A 27,939-nucleotide genomic window follows, 5' to 3' on the forward strand; every position below is an offset into this window, starting at 1 on the left:
GAATTTAGACTTACATCATAATCATATTATTTGTAAAGTATTGCAGCAATCAGTTTCAATTGCACCAGATCGTAATAATTATACCTACCTATACTATAAGTAAATTAATTACACCAATGAAGCAAATGGAAGCAATAATTGCACTCGTTTTTTGAATTCCATAAAAATATATTCGTTTCACTTTGTTAGTGATTTGACTCCATGCACCGATTCTCTATTCCAAATCTGCATTCGACCAAGAGTAGGATTATACCTACATTTGTATTTCAAAATCACATCAGGCGAAATTGGAAAAAGTTTCGCATTTATTAGACACCTTATTTACAAAAAATGAATCTTCGTGCACGAAATTTTGTTTTCAATATTGCAATTTTTTGACAAAATTTGACCACTTTGAATTTTCGAAAAGACGGATGAAGTGGCTACCAAAATGTGCCCTAGAGTTCGAAAAAAAAAAACAAAGAATAAAATGTCATGAAATTGACCAGGAAAGCTGAATTTCGGAATGTATGGTATTCATTTTCGCCTCGCTGAATCAATTGGAAATGGTTTCAAAGCGTTTTGAGCAGATCTGCGAAGCCTTCAAAAGATTTTCCAAAGTTGTATCTTTCATAAAATTTTACCAAATGAAGCTGAAATGCTGAGATACACTTTAAACCTTCGTATTTATTTTTTTTTAAGCAGCGATACCACATTTTTTTGGTCTAGGTGTCAAAATTTGTGGTTAAACTAGTCTATGAGAAATTTCCAGTTTTTATTTATTATTTTTTCAATGTGTTTATATTATTTATATATCCCACGCAGATTTCGAAACAAAAAAACAAACAAGTTAAGCGTAATTTTAAAGTGACTTAGCTGAAATTCCAACCAGTCAATCTACTAAAATACTGAAATGTAGTAATGCATACATATAAACAAACAACCAACGTAAAAGAACGTCACTGATTCGTCATGAAATTTCACAAAATAAATACACATCCTTAAAGTACATCAAACCTCCGCTGAGTTACGTCACTTATCATATTTATATACTTTTTATTTTTGGAACGAGCATTATGAAATTGATAATTGCACGACGAGTTCATCATTTCGGAAAAACTAAAACATCATATTATGTACTTAGGTATTTAAAAGTCATCAAAATCAAACACATACCTAATTAATAAATTCACAACGCATTTCAATTTTTTTTCCTTCCATAATTAATCACAATTAATCACCAACCATTTTCGAAGTCCTTATCAAAAAAGCACGAATACATCGACAGCTTTAAAAAATCAGACTTTCGGTGACGTTACAAGTACAATATCATCTGCCACATTAGCACAAGATCCTGTGATGACCGTCACCCAGAAAAAAAAGGGTTTTCCCGCCGTAAATGTCCACTGATAAAACTAATAACAAACGTGATATCATTTCCATGTGATTCAACATAAAAATTCAAATTCATGGAACTTTCCAGTGGTACAGACTACCCACGTAAAGCATCCATTTTCAGCGAAATTCTGTCAAATATGTAACTGTAGTAACTTCATAATCGGATAAATATACCTAATATGCATAGTACAGATCATTTTTAATTTTCAAACTCGCGTTACTGATCCTGGTGCGAAAGTGCTAAATGTAAGTTCCTTATTATTAAAATATCTACTTGTCGGATTTGTGCCACTTTGAACGCTGCAGATCGACTGGTCATTTGAATAGGATTTCCTCAAAGGTGAGATGGGTACAAAAGTAATTTTCTTAATTTACCTTATCTGAAAACTTTATTTTATTCGTACCTCTCTTGGGATTTAAAAATGGGTCAAAAATTCATTTTTTTAAAGTGCAGTATCAGTTCCATAATTGAGGAGCTGAGAATCAAAACTCACATTTGCCACCATAAACGATTTTGAGAAAAACGCGAAAAACTGAGTTAGTAGTGTTGCCAGTTGAAAAAACTTATAATACCAAAATGAATCATTAGATAGCGCTACTAGCACACGATTCCGTGTGTTGACTGATTTTCACCTAGCTCCCTTCTGCTTTAATATCCAGACAAAGAATGGCAAATGTGAGTTTTGACTCCAAGATTTGCGATCAAATTTTTTTTCACTGTTTTAATTACGACGATAGGGAAAAGTTTGATAACAAGCTGAATTTTGGTACGTGGGGGTTTTTTGATACTCTGAACACGAATTTGGAGTGTCCAGGTGAATCCGGTGTACGCTTCCCCCTTTTTTGTGGACCTTAAGCCCCCAAATTTGTTTTTATGCGTTTAAGTCCGAAAATATGCAATTTTATGCAAAATTTATGTTTTTTGGGTCGCAGAATACGAATTTGACAATATTTTTTTTGTAGGGGTGGGGGATGAGGGGGTGAGGGGGGCGAAAAATTCAAAATTTGACTATAATGATGTGTGATATGTCGAAATGTATGTTTTTGAGGGTGTAGATCACGAATTTGACAATATTTTTTTCGTAGGGGTCAATGGTGGGAGCTGAGGGGTGAAAATGGTTAAAAATTCAAAATTTGACTATAATGATGTGTGATATGTCGAAATGTATGTTTTCGAGGTTGTAGATCACGAATTTGACAATATTTTTTTCGTAGGGGTTAATGGTGGGGGATGAAGGGGGTGAAAAATTCAAAATTTGACCATAATGATGTGTGATATGTCGAAATGTATGTTTTCGAGGTTGTAGATCACGAATTTGACAATATTTTTTTCGTAGTGTAAAACGGTATATCCAAATCTGCCATAAAACAGTTTTTTTTTTTTTTGGCAAATGTGAGTTTTGATTCTCAGCTCCTCAATTACTTACTTTGAGATACTCTGTACCTGCATTTTTTTTCAAAGCGTCAAATTAGCAAATATTTTTCGAAGCAGATTAGGTACAGACAAGGGTCAACAAAATGTTGAACATTACCATAAAAAAGTCTCATTCTTCGGTCACCCCGAATGGTTCATATGTACTGAATTATCTCTGACATTATCCTGACATTTTCAGAAAGGCCAATGAACCCTGAAGAAGCACCCTGGACAAAGGAGTATCATTCTTATTACAATATGAGAATTTGCGGGTACATGGACATGGTGTGTTGTGTACTGACGACGATTTCCAACACTTTGATCATCATGGTGTTCAAAAGAAAGAATATGGTATCACCCATAAACACAATCTTCATTCACATGGCTGTGACCGAATCGATGGCCGTTTTTAGCTACATGCCTCGCTCATGGCAAGAATTCTATCGGGTGGACCGGTGTTCAATCCATATTCACCGAACACTTATATGGGAGAATGTTGCTCTACATTCGTACGTGCTCGCATTTGCATTTCGCCATATGGTAGTATGGCTTGTGGTGATGCTGGGAGTATGGCGATACATAGCAGTAGTACATCCGCTGAAGAAGACTCAATGGTGCAATATGCGTACAACCCGAAAATTGATAATGGCAGCGTACATTTTTGGATTTTTATTGGCTATACCACCTTACGTATGCATAGCAGTTCAACCATCCAACGTAACACTCGATGGAGAAGGGTGTTTAGCCTCGAAATCAACCACTGACAAAAAAACTTTCAACACCACAATCTACGAATTCAAAGTCCCACTTGAGAAATTTCGTATTTTATACGCATTCGTCACGATCAGTTACGGGATTTTAATTAAAAGTTTGCCTGCGATTGTTCTAACTGTGATCATCTACAAGTGGGTACAGACAAAGTACCTTCCCACTTAAGCACAGATATTCCAACTTTTATGTACTTCAAAAGGTCATTCCATATCAAATAGCCTCTTGCCACAATAGAAAGCATCATCAAAATTAGTAGGTATCAAGCTAACTATAAGCAAAAAAAAAAAAAAGAAGATCAGCAGACTCTCGTTCAGCACCTATTATAAGAGGAAGCTATTTTTTTGAAATGGAAAGTCTTCGATGAGTACTTGATGCAAAAAATTTGGCGAAGAGTAAATTCCCAAATTTGGTAGAAGGGGTGATAGAATCAATGTAAAAATTTTTGGAAAAATCTTTTCTTTTAAACCTCATTTTGAACCAAATTCCAAAATTCGAACCAATTTGCTCCCATAATGGGAGGCGATGTACCTCAAAAGCCGTATTTTGGACCCATTTTTGCACAAAGTGGGAGGGAGAAGCTGTTTCACAAAAGCCAAAATGAGCTATTTCATGTGAACCAATTTCAGTTTTGAAAAATATACGAGAGTAACACTATTTTCTTAACAGAAATTCCACATAAAAATTTCAAGAAAATCCCTCTATGAATGTCAAAAATCGAATTGAGGAAGAGCTAGGATCCACAATTTAGGAGATCAGATCCTTGATTAGGACATAAAAATAAACCAGGTTCCCTTAGAGGGGGGTATGGTCGGGAGAGAGGGTAGGAGAAGTACAATTTAAATTTTGACTTGATATTCGTGTTCAGAGGCGTTGAATTACCAATGCAAATAAGACACCTCAGTCATCAAAATTGATTTTTTCAAAAAATAGCTCTCCCAATTTTTGACCACGGTCCACCCAACATTTTTTTCTGAAAAATAATATTTTTTGGGAGGATTCAAAACACGTTTTAAAATGCCAGTTTAGTAGGTGTACTCATTTAATATCATACCTCAAAAAATAAATAAATAAATAAATACTTAAATAAATAAATAAATAAACAAAGTTAATAAAAACACCGTTTAGAGTGGTAAATATGAGAGGAGGGGGTGTAAATTTTCGAGAGATTTCTAAAAAGTTGAAATTTTAAAATTGGTAAGTATAGCTTTTTAAAAACTGAATTCCATTTTTTTTTTCAAATTTGATGGAGTGAGAGTAGGAATTATTAGGTATAGAAGTTATTATTATAATTTTTGCCTAATGTGGTTAAGAAAATTTTGATTCCCAACAGAGTGAGATTTACCTGCCAGACAGGTGATTGAGTTGGAGAGCTTTTTAGAATAAAACCAAATCACCCTATATACATCAAAATTACTAATCGTGGTTTGAACGCAAATAAATAGATATTTTCATACATGTCAATATTATTTATTTGTCGTAGAAAATACAATTAAGAAAAATCCATATAAAATACTTGCAGATATTTTATAGTTAAGTGGGAGACAGCTCCCAACTAGACAACTCGCATTAGTGAATCAAGCATTAAATAAAATGATATTTAAGGTTTTCGTAGATTTTATACCTATCATTGGCATGAGCTTATCTTGTGCACATGTCACAGATAGGTATTCATCGATTAACTATGATGAAATTGCAGTTAAGTAACTTTGAGTCTTTCGACTCAAGGTATGTGCCATTTCATCACTTACCCACGCTGTTCTTATTTTCTGCCTCTCCTGTGCTCTACTCATTCTAAGAGCGACCACAGACTTAGATTGTTACGTTCAATATAAATCGCTGGTCCGCAGGATCGGAGTATAACATAATTGTACGTGATTGATTAAATTTATCAAAAAGGTTATTTTATCACAAATTATTTACAGAATTGTGGGCGAAAACGAGGAAAGAGAGGAAGAGGGGATTCCTCTTCAGCCTATACATTTGAGAAACTACACTTTTAGGTGACATTAGTACCAACGAGCTCGAGATATTGATGCTAAGTAGTCCGGCATATGACAATAGGAGTAATTGCACCCCCACCCCCGCCGATCCTCTGAGACAACTTTTTTCTTAAAGGGGACATCCTAAGGAACATTTTAAAGCAAACTTGCCAAAAAAAAAGTTGGCCTTACTTACAAAATGGCGGCCATTTTGATTGACAGGTCGGCCGAAATCGCAGATTTTGCGTTTTAACATAGGACTTGCACGAACTTTTTCAAACTTTACAAAGGTAGATCGAAAGATCATGCAAAAATTTATCACCTGTCAAAATTTCAAGTGCTAAAGTGCCTTTTTCGATTTTTGGTGAATTTTTGAAAATCGAATTTAGGCCAAAAATGAGGGGAAAACTTAAATTTTACCAAATTGACCAAGAAAGCTGAAATTTGGGATATACCCTATTTTCGACAAGCCAAATCGATTGGAAACAGTTTCAACCCGTTTTGAGCAGTTCTGGAGCCTCCAGCAGATTTTTGAAACTCGAAATTCCCACAAAATTCCATCAAATTGGAGTAGTAAAGCTAAAATTTATTCTAAAAACTAATTTCAATACGCTACGAAGTACTGCAGGTGAATTTCAAGTCGTTTTGGATCCTCCAGCGACTTTTTGAAAATTCCTGAAGTCTCCAAGCAGATTTTTGAAACTTTAAATTTTCACAAAATTTTATCAAATGGAGATGGAAAGCTGAAATTTACTCTACACGCCAATTTTAACACCCTCTGAAGACGTTTCAAGTCATTTTAGGGCCTCCAGCAACTTTTTTGAAAATTACTGGAGCCTCCAGTAGATTTTTGAAACTTGAAATTTCCCCAAAATTTCATCAAACTAAGCTGGAGAGTCGAAATTCATTCTGCAAACTAATTTCAATACGCTACGAAGTTGACTGCTGATGAATTTCAAGTCGTTTTGGAGCCTCCAGCAACTTTTTGAAAGGTTGTATGAAGTTTTTTTGGAGAATTGAAATTTCCTAAAAGTAGCTGGAAGCTTCAAAACCATTTGAAACCACCATGTAGTCTGCGAAGTAAATTTCAGCTTGCTAACTCCATTTGATAAATTAATGTTGGGGTGAATCAGATGTTTTATATATACGTAGGTATCTCATCATTATACTTTTCGTCTTATTTCTTCAAAAGTTGAAAATTAATTTGAAAAGTATGTCCGATGCATACCTACTTACTAAAAAATTCGTTTCACATGAGGCTGAGAAAATAATTATAATTTTACAAAAGGGGACAATTTGATACGGAATGATCGAATGACTACAACATTTCAAGAAAATAACCTCTAAAGAAGCATTTTTATTGTTGGTTTAGGTTAATCATCGCCTTAATCAAAGCACGAAAACATCGAGCAGTAATGGTTGTCAGTTTGAATCAAGAATTCATGGAAAGACGAACGGATCGAACGACGATAATTCTGTTACTCATATTGGCATTATTCATAGCAACCGAAATTCCTCACGGAATATGCGCCACATTGACAGGAATCCTGGGTCCGGACTTTTTTTGGGGGTACTATTACTACATAATGGAGATAGCAAATACTTTTGCGCATATTTCCCAGAGTTTCAATTTCGTCTTCTATTATACAATGAGCAATCAATTCAGGAAAACGTTCAAAGCATTATTCAAATCTACTGGCGATATTCGTAGATTGTCTCATCGATGGATATCACATCAACTCAATCACTCAGAGAGGCTTTACTGAAATAGAACGTCTCTAAATTTAAACCAGTACCTATCGTTTTCGTGAAATATTGCAGTGAATCACTTTTAATTGCACTTAGTCGTAATAACGACCTAGCTATTTTAAGCAAATTAATTACACCAATGAAGCGAACGGATGTCGTATTTTTAATTTAATAATAAATATATTCGCATCATCTCAGTTTTAATTATGAAAAACGCCTTTTAAAACAATATTTTTAGATAGTAAAAGAAACAATTTTTCATTTTATTGGTTCCTCATAATCACATTTTTGAAAAACTTGCAGGAAATGCGAACAGCTGGTAAGCTATCACTAGCGAGAGATTTCCCTCCGCGAACACTCACACAAACGTAACATTTTCATTGAAATTCGTGTAAAAAAATGTAGAATAAATAAAATTCATCATCATTAGTTCACTATGCCAAATTTATTTTGAACATCGGTTAAGTACCTACGCCAATAATGACAGATGACTTTCGTGAGTTGAAAGTTACTCGGAAAAAATTTTAGCTCTGGAGGAATCCCTAGAGGGAAGAAATGGGCCCTCAAAGAAGAGGCATTAACGAAAAAAGTCGTGATTTTTTTCACTCCTGTCGTTAATACCCAAACTGTTTAGGGAAAAAAGGTCCTCAGTCCCAAATGAAAGTATTTGAGATTCTATGTCGATCTTTGGAATTACGATAAAACTAAAAATTTAAGGCCACTTTTATGACGAAACTTTTAGTGCTAGAACCTGTCCAAAGTGTATACTTAGGTACCTAAAATGGTGCTACGAGTGCTACAGGTGCATTAATCATGAAAACCTGCCAGAAATGTAAATGTTTTTACCATGAATGTCCACTGATAAAACGAATGACAAGCTCAATTGTATCATTTCCAGGTACACAATAAAAATTCAAATAGAACTTTGCAGCAGTATAGAACTGTAAAATGTACAGATCATTTTCAATGTCCAAACACGCAATATTGGTAACGATGCGAAAGTGTTAAAAGTGAGTTCGTTATTGAGTACCTATATTAAAATACTCGTCGAATTTGTGCCTCTTTGAATTCTGCAGATTCCCTGGTGACTTGCTTCTCAAATCAGGTAAGATATAGGTACACATATTTCTTAATACCTGCATTGTTTCTGAAAATTCGAATCTATTTCTACTTCTTCTGGAAGTGGAATTTAAAAACAAGTCAAAAATTCATAATTGAATAGGCATCAATGGAATTTTGCAATAACTATCTAAAATTGCATTCATGGTGAATAATACACATACCTACCTAACTCGATTATTACGCCTTCTGAAAGAAATTTTAAATTATGGAGAAATTGAAAATCGCGCAGGAGGATCCAAAATGGATGGAAATAGTGAAATTTGGAGTTGTGGAATTAATATCAGTTTTAGGACATATTTTGATCATTTGCATAAAACACCAATCACAGCCAATTCTGAATTTTCAAACGTTCGCCCAAAATTGAAAAATGAAGTTGGGCAGCTGAAAACTTGGTTTTAAGGGATTTAGACCATACTATTTTCAAAATTTGCGGTCGCGTTCAAATCGGAGGGCGACACTTCAAGCAGTTCCCTTGTTAGGTAATATATTTATATGTACCTACATTTTCCAAAACTTCACACAAAAGCTAACGTGAAATGAAACCACCATCGAAAGATGAGGCTACAATTTCCAAGGGTTTAAATCACCAAAATATTAATTCCCGAATTCGCTTCATATAAATTACCCATCCTTAACATTATCTTGACATTTTCAGAAAAGCTTATGAAGCCAGCAGACATACTCTGGAAACAACCAAAGGATTACCATTCTTATTCCAATATGAGAATATGCGGGTATGTGGACATGTTGTGTTGCGTAGTGACGACGATTTCCAACACTTTGATCATCACTGTGTTCACAAGAAGTACCATGGTATCACCTATGAACACAATCTTCATTCACATCGCCATCACCGAATCACTGGCCATCCTTAGCTTCATACCTCGCTCATATCACGAATACTTTCAAGTGGAACAGTGTTCAATCCACAATCACCGAACACATGGATGGGCGAATTTAGCTCTTCATTCGTACGTGGTCGCATTCGCATTTCGTCACATGGTAGTTTGGCTTACGGTAATGCTGGGAGTATGGCGATACATAGCAGTAGTGCATCCGCTGAAGAAGAGTCAATGGTGCAATATGCGCATAACGCGAAAATTGATAATCGGAGCGTATATTTTTGGATTTTTAATCACGATAACACCTTACATTTGCATAGCGGTTCAACCATCCAACATACTACTCGATACAGAAGGGTGTTTACTCTCGAATTCGACCACTGGCAATAAAACCATCAACGCCACCATACACGAATTCAGTGTGCCACTCGAGGATTATCCTACTTTATACTTAATCGTCTTGATCAGCTACGGGATTCTATTGAAAACTGTGCCTGCAATTGTCTTAATTGTGATCAGCTACAAGTGAGTAGAGACAAAATACCTGCCTATACGTAATTTCAGATACTTTAACTTTATACCTGAAGGTAATTCCTCCATTGCACTTCGGGTTGGCGATTTCAACAATATTTTTCATGTGGATAGGACTCGATCATTCGTAATTTTGAACCTATTTTTCAGAGCCCCCCCCCACTGTAGGCAAGGCTCCCCTAAAAATGGAGTTTGTGCATATTTTTTCAAATAAACTAATGCTGTTTTATTTGATATTTTCTAAAAGCGTCAAAACTGCCAAAAAGTTCCAACTTTTGCTAATATACAAGTATCAACAGATTGTCGTCAAAAATTCATAAAAAAATTATGATTTTCGCTAAAATGGGTTCTTTTTAAAACATAAAATTTTGTGTAAACAAATCATCATCATCATCAATGTTATAGTTGCAAGCAACTAGTGTGTTCCCAACAACAAACGCCACGCCACTCTTCTCTGTCTTGAGCTAGTGTGGCCGCATTTGCAACTGAACCAACTATTTTCCAGACTGTATCAGTCCACCTTGTTAAAGATCTTCCTCTCCCTTGTGTTCCAAGGACCTTGCCAAAGAGAATTCCTATTTCAATGTTTTCCGGTCCTCTTCTGGCTATGTGTCCAAAATAACACATTATCCTGGTTTCACATATTTTATTTAGCCTGGTTGGTTCTTGCAGTTGTTCCACAATTGATGCATTTGTTCAGTGCGCAGTGTATGGTATCCTCATCATCCTGCGCCATACCCACATTTCAAAAGCATCAATTCTTCTTCGATCATCTTGCTTCAATATCCAGGTCTCCGCTCCATATAAGAAAACTGGAAAAACTAGCGTCCTGATTAGTCTCTTCCTTGTTTTTATGGAGATTTTCTGGTTGGTGGTGACTTTTCTCAACCGAGACATTGCTGCTTTTCCAAGAGATATTCTTCTTCTAATTTCCTTGGCTGATCCTCCATCAGCATCCGCAAGTGAACCCAAGTAAATAAATGAGTTCACTTTTTTGAATTCATTCAAGGCTTCAGATTCTGGTAAGTGTCCAGCTCTATCAACTACCATGACCTTGGTTTTCCCCACAATTATGAGGAGTCCCATGTCCTCACTGACCATCCTGACCCGCTTGATCAGTTCTGCCAGTTCCTCTTCATTTGCGGCTATTAGGGTGGTATCATCAGAGTAACAAAGATTGGCGGTTCTTCTTCCTCTTATCGTGACATCGCACCACCTTCCTAGTTCTCCAAGGCTTTTTGCATGATGTACTCGCCATAGATGTTGAACAGCAGAGGGGAGAGTATGCAGCACTGCCTTACTCAATGAAACGGATCTGACTCTTCTCCGCCTACTCTCACCATCATCTTGTTCTTGTCATACAGCGATTTGACCAGCACAATTAAGTGCTCTGGAACTTACATCTCGCGTAGTACCTCATATAGCTTTGTCCAATTGGCATCGTCAAAGGTCTTTGCATAATTGTCTGATGTTCAAGATCTGCTCTCTTATACCTCTTCCAGGCATAGAACCTGCCTGTTCAGGTGGAATCTGCCCATGCAAGTAGGTATGCCTTTATTCTGTAGTTGATTATTCGGAGCATCACTTTACTAGCATTCGGAATCAGGGCTATTGTGTGATAGTTGGCTAAGTTGGCGCAATTTTTTGTATCACCTTTCTTGTGAAGCGGAATTAACACTCATTTGCACCAATCTTCTGGCCATTCTCTTTTGCACAATATGTTGTTGCATATCATCTCAATCACCTTCTCTGCTTTCTTACCCATGGACTGTAGTTTCTCAGTGTCAATACCATCACATCCAGACACTTTGCAATTTCTCAATGCCTTAATGGCATCTCTCACTTCGTCAAGTACAATTTCTGGCTCCTCTACTATCCACTTCAATTCATTGTTGTTCGGGTTCTGTGGTTCACTCTGATATAGCTTGCTACAATACAATCACCAGTTCTGTAAATTTTTGGGAGGTTTTGCCCTCACTTCGCTCAGACCTTCCTCTTCTTATTGAAAATGTTATAATTTCCTGAAAATTAAAAATACCGAAGTCTTAAAAAATCAACATTTTGCATCAATACCACCTCTTATTGACATTTATCCTCAAGAAAAATATTTTTCTAAATCACCGACCCTAAGTGCAACAGGCTCGGAAATTTAACATAAAATGACTATTTCATTTCAAGAAAATAATCTTACATGAACCCTTTCTGCCGTTTGTTTAGGTTAATCTTCGCCCTGATTGAAGCACGAAAACGACGAGTAGGAATGGTTGCCAATTTGAATCGAAAATTCATGGAACAACAAATGGATCGAACGACTATAGTTTTAATACTCATATTGGCATTATTTATAGCAGCTGAAATTACTCACGGAATATTCGGCACATTGACGGGAATCTTGGGTCCAGCATTTTTTTGGAATTACTACTATTACATAATGGAGATCGCAAATACCTTTGCGCATATTTCACAGAGTTTGAATTTCGTGTTCTATTATGCGATGAGCAACCAATTCAGGAAAACTTTCAAAGCATTATTCAAACGAAATAGAAATAGATCGTTTAACGATGGACATCACATCAGCTCAGCAGTCCCTGCAAGAGGTATCACTGAAATGGAACGTCTTGAAAGTTAATGTTACATATAATATACCGAATATTCATAAAGTATTACAGCAAATTGGCTTCAATTGCACCCGAATATGTAAAATAATTACATCAATGAAGCCAATGTACGCAATAATATTTTGCTCGTGTTCTTAATTCCATATAGGTAAATATATTCGTTTCGCTTTGTTTAAATTATCAAATAAGTACATGTACATACCTTTCCAAATAGGTACCTAATGTTTTGAGATAAGAGAAGTAATTTTTCATTTTACTGATTCATCACATACTTGCGCAAAAAAATTGCAGCAAATGAGAACAGTTGATAAGATCTACATTGCTAATCGCTATCACTGGTGAGAGATTTCTCTCTGTGGATACTAACGCAAACGTAACATTTTCATTGAAATTCGGGTCAAAAAACGTGGAATAAACAAAACTCAATTATGAACATTGGTTAAGTAGGTATGCCAATAATGACCGAAAACTTTCATCAGATGAAAGGTACATACTCAGAAATTTTTTTAGCTCTGGAGGTGCTTTTGGGCCCTTAAAAAAGAGGTATTGGTTTTTTCACTCCTGTCGTCGCTACCCAACCCGTTTTGGGAAAATTAGCCCAGTCACAAATAAAAGTATTTCGAGATTCTGCGTCGATCTACTCGTATGCTAATACAACTATACTCAAAATTTAGGGCCATCTATTATGATGAAAATTGTGGTGCTTGAACGTGTCTAAAGAAGGTAAAATGATGCCATGGGTGCTACAGGTGCATTAATCATGAGTACCTGCCAGAAATACATATAAACATTTTTGCCATGAATGTCCACTGATAAAACGAATGACAAGCTCGATATCATTTACAGGTGACACAATAGAAATTCAAATAGAACTTTTCAGCAGTATAGAAGTAGGTAAAATGTACAGATCATTTTCAATTTCCAAACTTCATTATTGGTACTGCTGCGAAAGTGCTAAAAGTGAGTTCGTTATTAAGTATAAGTATATTAAAATACTCGTCGCATTTGTGCCATTTTGAATGCTGCACGTCGACTGGTCACTTGAATACGATTTCCTCAAAGGTAAGATAGGTGCATATGTACACACACATTTCTTAAAATTCGATTTTATTTTTACTTTTTCCGAGATTTAACAAATGGCCAAAAATTCACCATTGAAGAGGCAACAAATTTTTGGGATGGTTTTACATCCAAACTAATATTTTGGGTGAGTTTCAACCAAATCGGAGAAAGTGTCAATTTCACTATCTTATCCTGAAAGGCTCTTCAACAAAATAAAATGTTTTTCTGATAGTTTCTGGCAGAGAAACGAGACATTTTGAACAATTTTTTTCAAAAAAGAAAAAATTCGAATTTTCTGAGAAAACGACTGTTTTTAGAAATTTTACTTTAAAAAGTGAGGATTTTTTCATAATTTTTAGCAAAAAACAGGATTTTGACAGTTTTAGTGAAAAAGAAGAACTTCGTGAAAATTATTGGCTAAAATAGATTGAGGAGCTGAGAATCAAAACTCACATTTGCCAAAAAAAAAAAAATACCGTTTTATGGCAGATTTGGATATACCGTTTTACACTCTATAATGTGACATATTCGGTTTTTTTGGATCAAAGTCATTTTGGTGTGAAATTCACCTTCAAAACCAAGGGTTAGAATCAAAACTCATGGCAAATGTGAGTTTTGATGAAAACTTAGTTTTGTTTGCAAAATTCCATAGGGAAAAGTTTGATAACAAGCTGAATTTTGGTGCTCGGGGGTTTTTTGATACGCTGAACACGAATTTGGGGTGTCCAGGTGAATCCGGTGTACGCTTCCCCCTTTTTTGTGGACCTTAAGCCCCCAAATTTGTTTTTTTGCGTTTAAGTCCAAAAATATGCAATTTTATGCAAGATTTATGTTTTTTGGGTCGCAGAATACGAATTTGACAATATTTTTTTTGTAGGGGTGGGGGATGAGGGGGTTAGGGGGGCGAGAAATTCAAAATTTGACTATAATGATGTGTGATATGTCGAAATGTATGTTTTTGAGGGTGTAGATCACGAATTTGACAATATTTTTTTCGTAAGGGTTGATGGTGGGGGATGAAGGGGGTGAAAAATTCAAAATTTGACCATAATGATGTGTGATATGTAAAAATGTATGTTTTTGAAGGTGTAGAAAAGGTGAAGGGTGGGGGATGGAGAATTTTCTATTGGAGAGCCATCAAAGTCCCTGGAAGAAAAAATTTGTAACATTTAAACAAAATTCACCATGATTTTTCACCATAATTGACTGTTGTCGTCGCCGGGGCATTCGGGGGCAAAAATGGCAAATGACATCTTGAAATACACTATCTGAAGTACTAGCCCCTGGGATTTCCCGTGCATCTACGTGCAAAAATTTGTTCTATTCCTATTTATGTAGCAGAATAGGCAAAACACGGAGTTTTAACGTAAATTAAACCTCTATAATGACTTTATAACAAACTAAAATCGAGTAAATTGATGAAAATTACTCACTTTCAGTTGAATTATTCATACTTGGTTCCATTTCGACATATTACACATCATTACAGTCAAATTTTGAATTGTTCACCGTTTTCACCCCTTGATCCCCCACAATTCACCCCTACGAAAAAAATATTGTCAAATTCGTGATCTACACCCTCAAAAACATACATTTCGACATATCACACATCATTATGGTCAAATTTTGAATTTTTCACCCCCTTCATCCCCCACCATCAACCCTTACGAAAAAAATATTGTCAATTTCGTGATCTACAACCACGAAAACATACATTTCAACATGTCACACATCATTATAGTCAAATTTTGAATTTTTAACCATTTTCACCCCTCAGCCCCCACCATTGACCCCTACGAAAAAAAATATTGTCAAATTCGTGATCTACACCCTCAAAAACATACATTTCGACATATCACACATCATTATAGTCAAATTTTGAATTTCTCGCCCCCCTAACCCCCTCATCCCCCACCCCTACAAAAAAAATATTGTCAAATTCGTATTCTGCGACCCAAAAAACATAAATCTTGCATAAAATTGCATATTTTTGGACTTAAACGCAAAAAAACAAATTTGGGGGCTTAAGGTCCACAAAAAAGGGGGAAGCGTACACCGGATTCACCTGGACACCCCAAATTCGTGTTCAGCGTATCAAAAAACCCCCGAGTACCAAAATTCAGCTTGTTATCAAACTTTTCCCTATCGTCGTAATTAAAACAGTGAAAAAAAATTTGATTGCAAATCTTGGAGTCAAAACTCACATTTGCCATTCTTTGTCTGGATATTAAAGCAGAAGGGAGCTAGGTGAAAATCAGTCAACACAGGGAATCGTGTTCTAGTAGCGCTATCCAATGATTCATTTTGGTATTATAAGTTTTTTCAACTGGCAACACTACTAACTCAGTTTTTCGCGTTTTTCTCATAATCGTTTATGGTGGCAAATGTGAGTTTTGATTCTCAGCTCCTCAGATGCTCGGACAATTTTTGGCAAACATCGAAGGCGAGCTTTTAGATAATTTTGAGCAAAAAAAATTTCTAAGCAAAAATTTGGTAATTTTAGCAAATATCAGTAATTTTTAAGAATAAGAAATTGAGTACATTTTTTCACCATTTTTTTTCGAAAAGTGATATTTTTCATCTTGCAACTTACGGCAATTACCTATACATAAAAAATCGAGACTTTTCTACTGCGAAAAAGCTAGCATTTTCAGCGAAAGGAGAGACTTTTGGACAAGTTTTGAGAGAAAATGAAATAGGTATTTTAGAATTTTTTGTAAAAAACCGAGAATTTTGACCACTTTTAGCAAAAAACAAAAATGACTATTTTTTTGCAGTCTTCGTTGAAAATGGGAGACATTTTTTGGTCATTGACAATTTTTTAGGCAATAGGTAAGGGAAAACTTTAATTGAACGACAGAATAAATGAATTGCACGACAGGACAACCCCACGACAACATAATGGTTTTTGAACGACAGGCGACTTAACGACTGTTTTGGTTGTTAGAACGACAACATTGAACGACAGACTTTGGTCAACAAACATGAAAAATTCACGTCATGAAAAAGGGAATGCCCGACGAATGTTCGTTTCAATTTATCTCATCTCATATCTTATCATTTCCATTTCATTCATGTCTTTATTTGAATGATTTGCAAAGTATCTAGGTAGTAGGTACCAGAGTCCTGCACGGTATAGTTGAATTAATTAGTTAGTCGTGGGAGCGGTAGGGGAGATTGTTGTACCAGGGACCGATTTTTCGTTTTTTGGGAATGGACTCCACCCATTAATTATTTTTGAAAATGTGAATAGGGTGCATCAAAGAATGGTCTTTTACAAAAAAAAACGAGATATTCACATTTGTTCAAAACTCATTCCCCTCCCCTCCAGAATTTTTTGAAAAAGTCACTTTTTAAAAAAAATTTCATAGGTTTGTCATGTTGTACCAGGTAAAGCGGGGTATTTAGGTATTCTTTCGATTTTTTTTGCAAAAAAATAACAATTTTTGGCAAGAAACGAGACTATTTGGAACTTCTGACAAAAAGTGAGATATATAGATATTTTTGGCGGAAAGGTAGACTTTGTACATTTTGCATTCCAGTTAGTTAAAAAACAATACAAAAGGGAAATGTTTTTTTACGATGAGTCGGCCTATCTTTTGACTCCACAATTTTAGAATTTGAATATTGCGTGATTCAAAATTTCAATTACAAAATAAAAGAAAAGCAAAAGTTTGCGAAAATTCATGTTTAGAAATAGAGTGAAAATGGCATATTTTTGGTTTTAGCATGGGGCCTCTGGCGATTGCCAATCGACATCATAGACATGTCTGCCACTGTTGCTTCATTTAAGTAGATAATTACCGCTGACACTATCCTGACATTTTCAGAAAGGACAATGAACGCTGAAGAAGCGCCCTGGACAAAGGATTACCACCATTATTACAATATGAGAATATTCGGGTACATGGACATGGTGTGATTGGTAATGACGACGATTTCCAACACTTTGATCATCACCGTGTTCACAAGAAGAACTATGGTATCACCTTTGAACACAATCTTCATTCATATTGCCATCACCGAATCACTGACCCTCCTCTGCTTCATACCTCGCTCATGGCACGAATATTTTCGAGTGGAACGGTGCTCAATCCAGATTCACCGAACATATGGATGGGAGAATATCTCTTATTATTCGTACTTAGGCGCATTTGCATTTCGCAACATGGTACTCGTAGTTTGGCTTACGGTGATGCTGGGAGTATGGCGATACATAGCAGTAGTACATCCGCTGAAGAAGAGTCAATGGTGCAATATGAGCATAACGCGAAAATTGATAATCAGAGCGTATATTTTTGGATTTTTAATCTCGATACCACCTTGCATATGCGTGAGAGTTCAGCCTTCCATCATGCTGCTCGATGAACAAGGGTGTTTAGCCTCGATATCAACCATCAGCAAAAAAAAACACCAACTTCACCATCTACGAATTCAAAGTCCCACTCGAGAATTATCCTGTTTTATACGCATTCTTCGCGATCGGTTACGGGATTTTAATAAAAACTCTTCCTGGGATTGTTCTAACTGTGATCAGTTACAAGTGAGTAGAATTAAAGTACCTATGTTGCTATTTTCAGATACCTATTTCAACCTTCTACTTCAAAGTCATTCCATGTCAAATAGCCGAGCTTCTTGCATTAGGGGTATTTTTCAAGTGGATAGAACTCGATGAGCGATAACGAGTTTTCAATGCGCATTTGTGGGAGATAGGAGGGTGCTCAAGGCTTTAAACGAAATTGGAATACCATCGAATGTAAACGGAATACAGCTTGATAATTATGAGTAGCAAAAATTTGGAACGTTCGTCAGTTTTTGAGTCTATAGACAGGGTGGGTATCTAACAAATTTTTCAAACGAAAATCACTAACAATTCACCACAATTCAGAAAACATTTACCGACAATTTTAACCTCCTTCCCCCTCCTACTACAGCGATTTTTTTGATACTTTTTTTGCTTCGGAACACTAACACTTTCATTATGTTGGCGAGGCGAAGTTAATGCATTTTAGTTGTTCAGATTGCACTGAGAGAGGAAATCCATAACATTATCTGGATTGATGTTGAGATTTTTTTTCAAACGTGCAGCCAAAAAAATCACCAACCACAAGTGCAGAAGGTTCAGCAATTATTTGGCATTAAATGACTGGGTACTTCATTTCAAGAAAATAGTCTTTCATGAAACATTTTCGCTGTTGATTTAGGTTAATCCTCGGCCTGATAAAAGCACGAAAATCTCGAGCAGTAATGGTTGTAAGCTCGAATCGAGAACTCATGGAAAAACAAACGGATCGTACGACGATCATTTTGATACTCATATTGGCATTATTTATAGCAGCAGAAATTACTAACGGAATATGCCTCACATTAACAGGAATCTTGGGTCCAGAATTTTTCTGGAACTACTACATACTATTACATAATGGAGATAGTAAATTGCTTTGCGCATATTTCCGAGAGTTTGAATTTTGTGTTCTATTATGGGATGAGTAACCAATTCAGGAAAACTTTCAAAGCATTATTCAAACGAAATGGCAATAGATCGTCTCACGATGGATATCACGTCAGAGTCATCAGCCCAGTCGCTCAAAGAGGTATCAATGAGATAGAACGTCTTGGATTTTAAACTTACATTGTAGGTATTATATTTATAAAATAATGCAGCAAATAAGTTTATACCTACATACCATACCTGATATAGTACCTACGGTAAAAATTGATTACCTACACCAATGAAGCAAATGGACGCAATAATTTTATCATAACTTGTGTTTTGAATTCCATAAAAATATATTATTCTTTTCACTTTGTTTAAATTGTGGAATGTACGTTTTTAAATAATGTTTTGAGATAAGAAACATAATTTTTCATTTAGCTGATTCATAATAAAAAAAAAAAAAAATGGAAAATTTCTGATAAATTTGGTCAAAATTTGCCGACTTTTTTTCAAAACTTCAGACAAAAGCTAAATTGAAACTTTCGCCCAATAAAATGGCTGCTATTTTCAGGATTTTAAATCATCAAAATCAACTCTCAAACTAATTTTCAGCGACTACATATATCTGTCAGAAATATAAATATTCCCACCATGAATATCGACTGATAAAACGAATGACAAGCTCGATATCATTTCCAGGCTACACAATAAAAATTTAAATAGAACTTTGCAGCGATATGAGAGGTACGTAAAATGTCTATTTATCGCTAAATTCCGCCAAATAATCTCACTTCACATCCGAATTATAATATTGATCATTTTTCATTTTATTGCTGGCATTCATTTGTACAAGTGCGAAAGTGTTAAAAGTGAGTTCGTTAGTATTAAAATACTTGTCAGATGTGTGCCACTTTGAATGCTGCAGGTCGAATGGTCACTTGAATACCTACGATTTCCTCAAAGGTAAGATAGAGGTATACGCATTTCTTATTCATTAGGTATACTTTTTCTGAAAACTTGATTTTATTGCTACTTCTTCTGGAATTCAAAAATGGGCCAAAATTCACTTTTGAATAGGCATCCCTGGAATTTGGCAACAACGATCATCTAAAATGGTGTTTAGGGTGCATAATAAGCACCTACTAGAGTTACAGATAGGTAGGTGCTGAAATTCATTTTTGGTCCATCTAGAGCGAAATTAAAATTTAGGGAAATTCAAAAAATCGCTGGAGGTTCCAAAACAGAACAAAATAGTCTATAAATCGCCCTTACAATTGGATAAAACAGTAGTAGATGAACCACTTTGAGGCCCTAAGAGATTTTTTTTACATTTTTGATTTTTTACAATTTTAAAATCAACATTCTTCGTTTATGTGCTGGGCAGAATACCTCATACATCACTTTTCACAACATCAATTAGCAGGGTCAACAAATATTGAACTTGTATAGGTACTCGTACTTAGTATAAAAATATATCATCTTCAGTCACCTCCAAATTTGTTTCATGTAATTACCCTCTCCCTTAACATTATCCTGATATTTTCAGAAAAGCCAATGAACCCTGAAAATGCGCCATGGATAAAGGATTATCATTCTTATTACAATATGCGAATATGCGGCTACGTGGACATGGTGTGTTGCTTAGTGGCGACTATTTCAAACTTTTTAATCATCATGGTGTTCACAAGAAACACCACTGTATCACCTACAAACACAATCTTCATTCACATTGCCATCACCGAATCACTGGCCATCCTTAGCTTCTTACCTCGCTCATGGCACGAATATTATCGAGTGGAGCGGTGTTCAATAGATATTCACCGAACATACGGATGGGAGAATTTAGCTCTTAATTCGTACATGATCGCATTTGCATTTCGCCACGTGGTAGTTTGGCTTACGGTGATGCTGGGAGTATGGCGATACATAGCAGTAGTACACCCGCTGAAAAAGAGGCAATGGTGCGATGATATGGGAGTAACGCAGAGATGGATAATCGGAGCGTATATTTTTGGATTTTTAATCACGATACCGCCTTACACAAATAGTGCAGTTCAACCGTCCATCATACTACTCGATGAAGAAATGTGTTTAGCCTCAATATCAACCGCTGGCAATAGTACCAAAAACGTTACTATCTACGAATTCAAAGTCACAGTCGAAAGTACTCCTACTTATTACTCATTCCTGATGATCAGCTACGGAATTTTAATAAAAAGTCTACCTGCAATTGTTCTTACTGTGATCTGCTTCAAGTGAGTAGAGAGTAGTTTCAACTTTATACTTTAAGGTCACTCCAAAACAAATTGCTGAGCTTCTTGCATTTGAAGTCGACGACGATATTACAAATAGGTACTTTTTATTTGTATGAGTAGGTAGACTTCGATGAACGATGGTGAATCGTTTATCGAATGGCACAAGAGATAGGGGATGCTCAAAGTTTTGAGGAAAATAGGGATACCTATACTTTAAAGTATGGTCAACGCAAATTTGAAAACTACAAATTGGGAACTCTTACCAGCTTGTAGGTAGGGTAGCTAAAAGAGCTTTTGGAGATACTTGTACAGTGAAGATTCACGTTGACTTTCTAAAACTTAGCTGGAAAATTTAAAAACTACAAATTGTACAAATTTGGAACTCTGGCCAGTTTGTGGGTCCATGAAAGAGCTTTTGGAGGTCAAGTGAAAATTCATGTTGCTTTTCTAAAAATTGACTGGAAAATTCGAAAAATGATTTTTTTTACGTTTTCTCAATGTAAAAAATTCTAAAGATTACGTAAGTAGGTGGCGCAAATTGACTTGAATTTTATCAATTCTACTCCAGATTTATGGAATTTTCAATTTTATGGAAAACAAGTTTTGTTGTCAATTATTGCAAAAAATTGGGACTTTCATTTTGATAATTTTGAAAAAAAAAAAAAACTTTTTGACAATCTGATAGAGTGAAAACTAGCATAACTATGATAGAGTGGTATTATTATAATTTTTGCCTGAGCTGGTTAAGATAATTTTCATTCCCTAGAGAGTGAGATTCACCTGCCAGACAGATGATTGAGTCGGAGAGCTTTTAGAATAAAACCAGATCACCCTATACTATACACATCAAATTACTAATCGTGGTTTAAACGCAAATAAATAGATATTTCCAGATATGTCAATATTGTTTATTCGTCGTAGAAAATACAATTAAGAGAAATCCATATAAAATACTTGCAGATATTTTATAGTTGAGTGGGAGACAGCTCCCACTAGACAACTCGCGTTAGTGAATCAAGCATTAAGTACCTAATTAAAATGATATTTAAAGGTTTATATTGATTTTATATGTCCCTCGGTGGTGTAGTAGGTAGAACCGCAGACCTCCGTTCACAAGGTACCTGGTTCAAACCCAGCTACAGAGGCAAGCTTGTGGGTGTAATTAAAAATCTTTCATGCAATTATCAACATTACACACCAAGTACCAGGGTACTACCAGTTATTAGCCGAGCTAACAGATAATGCACGCCATCTGTTAGCAGAATCAAAAAGCTGAAACTGGTTTGAGCGTCTATAGAGGTCAACACTGAGGAGCTCAGGGTCTCTAAACTACCTGGCTAGCTCCAAGGTGCTTGTGTAGATGTCACTAGTAAGCAACGGGAAACTACTAGTGGAAGCTCGAAAATAAATTTCCATGAGATAAGTCATCAACGCGATAGAGGCAACACCAACATAAAGGATGTTAGCCCAAATACCCAATTCGGCATAAGGGTACGCGTTGATTTGTACGCGATACCACCACGAGTGGTTATACGACTCGATGAATGAATTGATTTTATACCTATTGTTCGCATGACGTTTTGGTGACATTAGTACCAACAAGCCCGAGATATCGATGCTAAGTAAAGTTGAGATCTCGCAGCAAGCACCACAATGGTACCGAGCTCGCTGCTTTTTGGGAGGGTGGAGTAGTTCCTGCGTTCTCATACTTCCAGTATAGATAAATCATGTTGTGTCTACGATGCACATACATAAATCATGTACATCTTTAAAAAGCAAAAAAAGGGACCTTTTGTCAATGTTGGCAAAAATTGAACTTGTTGAGAACTCTAAAAAAAAACTGGACCTTTTCATGTCATTTTTATGTCTTTTCGATAATTCTGCCAAAAATAAAACTTTCTTGAAAATCTCTCAAAAAATAAGTATTTCAGTCAGTTTTAGCAATAATGAGACCTCCTGACGATTTTACCGATAAAAACGAATCTTTCTTTAAAATTTCTTCGGACTTTTTGACCATTTTGGCAGAAAAAAGGACTTCAATGCAGTTTTTCCAAAAAAAAAAAGTTGAGGCAGAAAACACCACAAAAAAACAGATATTTCGTTTGACAATTTTGGAAAGAACAGGGGGACTTTCCTGAATAATTTTGTAAGAAAAGAAGGACAAAAATAAGGAAATTAGACCACGAATCTTCAATCAGTCATCTAACTTATTTATCAGGTACCTATTTATGAAGCTACACACGCGGAGAGGGCTCGTATAATGTCACATACACAAAAGGCTCAGCAGTTTGACATGGTATGACCTTCGAGAAAATAATTTCTCATGAAATATTTTTGCTGTTGACATAGGTTAATCTGTGCCCTAATCAAAGCACGAAAACATCGAGCAGTGATGGTTGCAAGTTTGAATCAAAAACTCATGGAAAAACGAACGGATCGAACGACGATAATCTTGTTACTCATATTGGCATTATTCATAGCAACAGAAATTCCCCACGGAATATGCGCCACTATAACAGGATTCTTGGGTCCAAAATTTTATTGGGGGTACTATTATTACATAATGGAAGTAGCAAATACCTTCGTGCATATTTCCTCGAGTTTTAATTTCGTGTTCTATTATACGATGAGCAATCAATTCAGGACAACTTTCAAAGCATTATTCAAATCAAATGGCGATACTCGTAGATCGTCTCGCGATGGACATTACATGAACTCAGTATCTCAATTGGGTATCAATAAAATAGAACATGTGGGAATTTAAAGTTTTATTATTTATATTCATAGATTAAGTACAGCAGCAAATCATCAATCAGTTTTAAATGCATCCATAATCTTAATAACATACCTATAGGTATATGATATGTAAGTCATTAATTAAATTAATTACACCAATGAAGCAAATCGATGCAATAAATTTTACTCGTGATTTTAATATCATGTACAAATATTTACCTACTTGCATTTGCTTCACTCGGTTTCAATTGATTCATCACAATCACATTCGTGAAAAATTTGCAGGAAATGAGAATTCAAAATACGTAGAACAAACGAAACTCATCGTGAAAAATGAAGGTCCCTTCTAAATCAAGAATAGGTAGTCATCATTCGCAGACTTTTTTGGCAATCCACCCAATAGGTATATTTTCTAAAGCTTTGGACTAGAGATAAATTGAAGCTCCCGTTTAATAAATTGACTACAATTTCCAGGCAGAGTTTCAAACTCGTATTCTGCTAGAAATATGTATAAATATTTCCGTCATGAATGTCCACTGATAAAACAATAATGACGAACTCAACATCACTTCCAGGGAGGTATATGTGAAATGACTATTTATATCATAGTTCCGTCAAATAATCGCACTTCGAATGCGATTTTTTTTCAATCAAGTACAGATCATTTTTAATTTTTAAACTCGCGTTATTGGTAGTGTTGTGAAAGTACTAAATGTGAGTTCGTTATTATTAAAACACTTATCAAATTAATTGTGCCTCATTGAATGCTGCAGGTCGACTGATCACTTTGAATACTATTTACTCAAAGGTAAGATAGATACACGAATTTCTTAATCTATCGTTACGAAAATTAGATTTTATTCCTACTTCTTGTGAAATTTAAAAATGAATCAAAAATTCACTTCTGAAGGGGTATCCCTGGAATTTTGCAATAACCACCTGAAATGGTGTTCAGAATGCAAGCACTGACCAAAGTTATAGGTAGGTGCTGAAATTCATTTTGAGTCCATCCAGAGCGATTTTAAAATTTTCAGAGAAAATCAAAAAATTACTGGGAGTTCTAAAATGAACCAAAAGCCTATAAATCGCCCTCAGTTGAATACAGTTGTTAATAACATTTTATTCAATTTTCCATAATCCGAAAATCAACTTCCAGACTTAAAATTTTGTTTACTGGGGTGCTGGGTCATGTTCTTAACCTAGCTTGTTCAGTTCAAATGGGATGGTTCTTAGTTTGAAAAGTTCACATGCCAGCATCAGTTTTACAGTTATGGGCAATATTCTTCCTTTCTTTGGTGGGTGGGAATAAAGGTTGAACATATGTATGAACTAATAAAAGGTCTCATCTTTCAGCCATTCCCAAAATTGCTTCATGCGTCATGTAGTTATGTAGTAGATATATGAATGCCCCTTACGTTATGCTGACATTTTCAGAAAGTCCAATGAACCCTGAAGAAGCACCCTGGACAAAGGAATACCATTCTTATTACAATATGAGAATATGCGGGTACATGGACATGGTGTGCTGCGTAGTGACGACGATTTCCAACACTTTGATCATCATAGTGTTCAAAAGGAACACCACCGCATCACCTATAAACACAATCTTCATTCACATTGCCATCACCGAAACACTGGCCATCCTCAGCTTCTTACCTCGCTCATATCACGAATATTATCGAGTGGACCGATGTTCAATCCAAATTCATCGAACACGTGAATGGGAAGAAATATCTTTTCATTCGTACATAGTGGCATTTGCGTTTCGCCACACGGTCGTTTGGCTCACGGTGATGCTGGGAGTATGGCGATATATAGCAGTCGTACATCCGCTGAAAAGAAGGCATTGGATCGAAATGCGTGTAACGCAAAAATTTATAATCGGAGCGTACATTTTTGGATTTATAGTCACGATACCACCTTACATATGCCTAGCAGTTCAACCATCGAACGTACTAATCGATGAGGAAGGGTGTTATGTAGCCTCGAATTCAACCATTGACCATAAAATCAACGACACCACAATCTACGAATTCAAAATCCCACTTGAGAATTATCCTACCTTATACACGTGCTTTACGATCGGTTACGGGATTCTGATAAAAAGTCTGCCTGGAATTGTTCTAACTGTGATCAGCTACAGGTGAGTGAGTAAAGTATCTATGTTCCTATTTTCAGATTTCGGGTGTTTCAACTTTCTACTCTGAGGTCAATCCATGTCAAATATACTGAATATTGTTTATTTTTTGCGAAATGCAGAATATCTGTTGGAAAAAGTAAAAATATCTGACAATCTGAAGTTCTGACTACTCAACTGAAAAACCTCCCCTTCAGTTGCACATCTAGAACAGTGGCCTTAACACCATTTCTCATATCTCTCATCGAAGTCTATCCACATGAAAAATATTTTTGAAATCACCAACCCCAAGTGCAAAAGGATCAGTAATTTGACGTGGAATGACTACTTACCTACTTAATTTCAAGAGAATAATCTTTCATGAAACATTTTCGCTGTTTGATTCAGGTTAATCGTCACCCTAATCAGAGCACGAAAACGTCGAGCATTAATGGTTGTAAGCGCGAATCGAACAGTCGTGGAAAAACAAACAGATCGTACGACGATAATTTTGATACTCATACTGGCATTATTTATAGCATCAGAAATTACTCACGGAATAAGCGTCACAATCACCGGAATCGTGGGTCCAGGATTTTTTTGGCGGCACTACTATTACATAATGGAGATAGCGAATACCTTTGCGCATATTTCCGAGAGTTTGAATTTCGTGTTCTATTATGGGATGAGCAACCAATTCAGGAAAAATTTTAAGGCATTATTTAAAAGAAATGACAATAGATCGTCTCACGATGGACAGCACATTAACCCAGTTGCTAAAACAGGTATCACCGAGACAGAATGTCTCGAAACCTTAACTTAGAGATATCTTATTCATAAAGTAATTTGCAGTAATCAGTTTCAATTGCACCCGATCGTAATAATTATACCTAAGTACTATGTATGTATAGATACGTTTAAGTAAGTACATAAGTTGAATTAATTACACCAATAAAGCAAATGGACACAGTAAAAAATAACCTAATTTGCATACAAACACTTATCAAGCCCCATTCGGGTATTTCACTTCATAAAAACTTGTTAATTCATTAATTTTTTAAAAGAAGAAAAAGTAGAATTAATTTCATTTTCAGTGAAAAATCTGCTTGAAAAAATATTAAAATAAAAAAAAACAACTGAAAAAATTTTAAAAAAATTGTTGGCTTACTTAGTACTTACCTCCCATGTGATAGTCTATCAGCAGTGCCACGCGGCTAACGTGGCAGCATAGGGACATGTGGTTATGACTGTTTTACACGAACAGTCACAGAGCTAAAGGGGACCTAGACGGAACTACTGGAGACATTTCTGTTGCATACCTACCCGAAAATAAGGCGAAAACACACTTCAAAACTTTAAATGCATGTTTCTCAAAACACATTTTTTTCCCTAAGGTCGATTCTCGTAGAGCACGTCACATATGATTGGTGGAATATTATCTCTCCAGTCCAACAATCCAATCATGTGCTATCATTATTATCATTCACTGTGACCAACCAAAGTATTTGGCAGAAAACTTTTTTAGGAGTACTCGATATTTCTGGGCACCCTATATCTTCTTCTGATACCTATTTCTTATCCTACCTATTAACTCGAACCAAAATATTCCTTGATAAAAATCCTAATTATTTTTCCTATTTCTATATCACAGCATCAAAAGGTACATCTACGGAAATTTTTTTAAAACTTTGAATAGTAGCTCCCATTTACAGTGTCATTTTTAAATTTGAACTTTCGGTTTGAAAGTTCAACTTTCAACTTTTGAAAGTTTCAAAATGCTTAAAAAGTTCTAAATGCAATGCCCTTTTGTACTGTGACATTAGTTTTGATCAAAGTGTCATAGTTTTGGAGGAATGTGCTACTGAAGTTTAGTACCTCAATACAATGTGAAAACTATGGAAGCCCCCTCACCCCTTGAGGGGGTGGGATC

General features: G+C 35.7%; 3 protein-coding genes across 3 annotated transcripts; all 3 read left to right on the plus strand.

Moving 5' to 3' along the window:
• Positions 1-9,105: 9,105 nt before the first annotated feature.
• On the plus strand, positions 9,106-12,574 carry LOC135834531 (sex peptide receptor-like). Its single transcript, XM_065348458.1, has 2 exons — positions 9,106-9,779; positions 12,003-12,574. Exons 1-2 carry the CDS (start codon positions 9,133-9,135, stop codon positions 12,412-12,414), a joined length of 1,059 nt encoding a protein of 352 aa, XP_065204530.1. The 5' UTR covers positions 9,106-9,132; the 3' UTR covers positions 12,415-12,574.
• A 7,073-nt stretch (positions 12,575-19,647) lies between these two features.
• On the plus strand, positions 19,648-24,132 carry LOC135834532 (sex peptide receptor-like). The gene is made up of 3 exons (XM_065348459.1): positions 19,648-19,865; positions 20,449-21,157; positions 23,507-24,132. The coding sequence occupies exons 2-3, from the start codon at positions 20,457-20,459 to the stop codon at positions 23,919-23,921; spliced, it is 1,116 nt and encodes a 371-aa protein (XP_065204531.1). The 5' UTR covers positions 19,648-19,865; positions 20,449-20,456; the 3' UTR covers positions 23,922-24,132.
• A 451-nt stretch (positions 24,133-24,583) lies between these two features.
• LOC135834534 (sex peptide receptor-related protein 2-like) lies at positions 24,584-26,961 on the plus strand. The gene is made up of 3 exons (XM_065348460.1): positions 24,584-24,701; positions 25,328-26,036; positions 26,418-26,961. Exons 2-3 carry the CDS (start codon positions 25,336-25,338, stop codon positions 26,830-26,832), a joined length of 1,116 nt encoding a protein of 371 aa, XP_065204532.1. The 5' UTR covers positions 24,584-24,701; positions 25,328-25,335; the 3' UTR covers positions 26,833-26,961.
• The last annotated feature ends 978 nt before the right edge of the window (positions 26,962-27,939 follow it).

The sequence above is a fragment of the Planococcus citri genome, chromosome 2, assembly GCF_950023065.1.
Source record: "Planococcus citri chromosome 2, ihPlaCitr1.1, whole genome shotgun sequence".
In the NCBI taxonomy this organism is placed as follows: Eukaryota; Metazoa; Arthropoda; class Insecta; order Hemiptera; family Pseudococcidae; genus Planococcus; species Planococcus citri.

Bases quoted from the DNA above. Each gene is read 5' to 3' on its own strand.
- LOC135834534 (XM_065348460.1), top strand. From the start codon at position 25,336: ATGAACCCTGAAGAAGCACCCTGGACAAAGGAATACCATTCTTATTAC. The intron at 26,037-26,417 runs GTGAGTGAGTAA...TGTTTGATTCAG, and splicing joins CTAACTGTGATCAGCTACAG to GTTAATCGTCACCCTAATCA.
- LOC135834532 (XM_065348459.1), top strand. From the start codon at position 20,457: ATGAACCCTGAAAATGCGCCATGGATAAAGGATTATCATTCTTATTAC. The intron at 21,158-23,506 runs GTGAGTAGAGAG...CTGTTGACATAG, and splicing joins CTTACTGTGATCTGCTTCAA to GTTAATCTGTGCCCTAATCA.
- LOC135834531 (XM_065348458.1), top strand. From the start codon at position 9,133: ATGAGAATATGCGGGTATGTGGACATGTTGTGTTGCGTAGTGACGACG. The intron at 9,780-12,002 runs GTGAGTAGAGAC...CCGTTTGTTTAG, and splicing joins TTAATTGTGATCAGCTACAA to GTTAATCTTCGCCCTGATTG.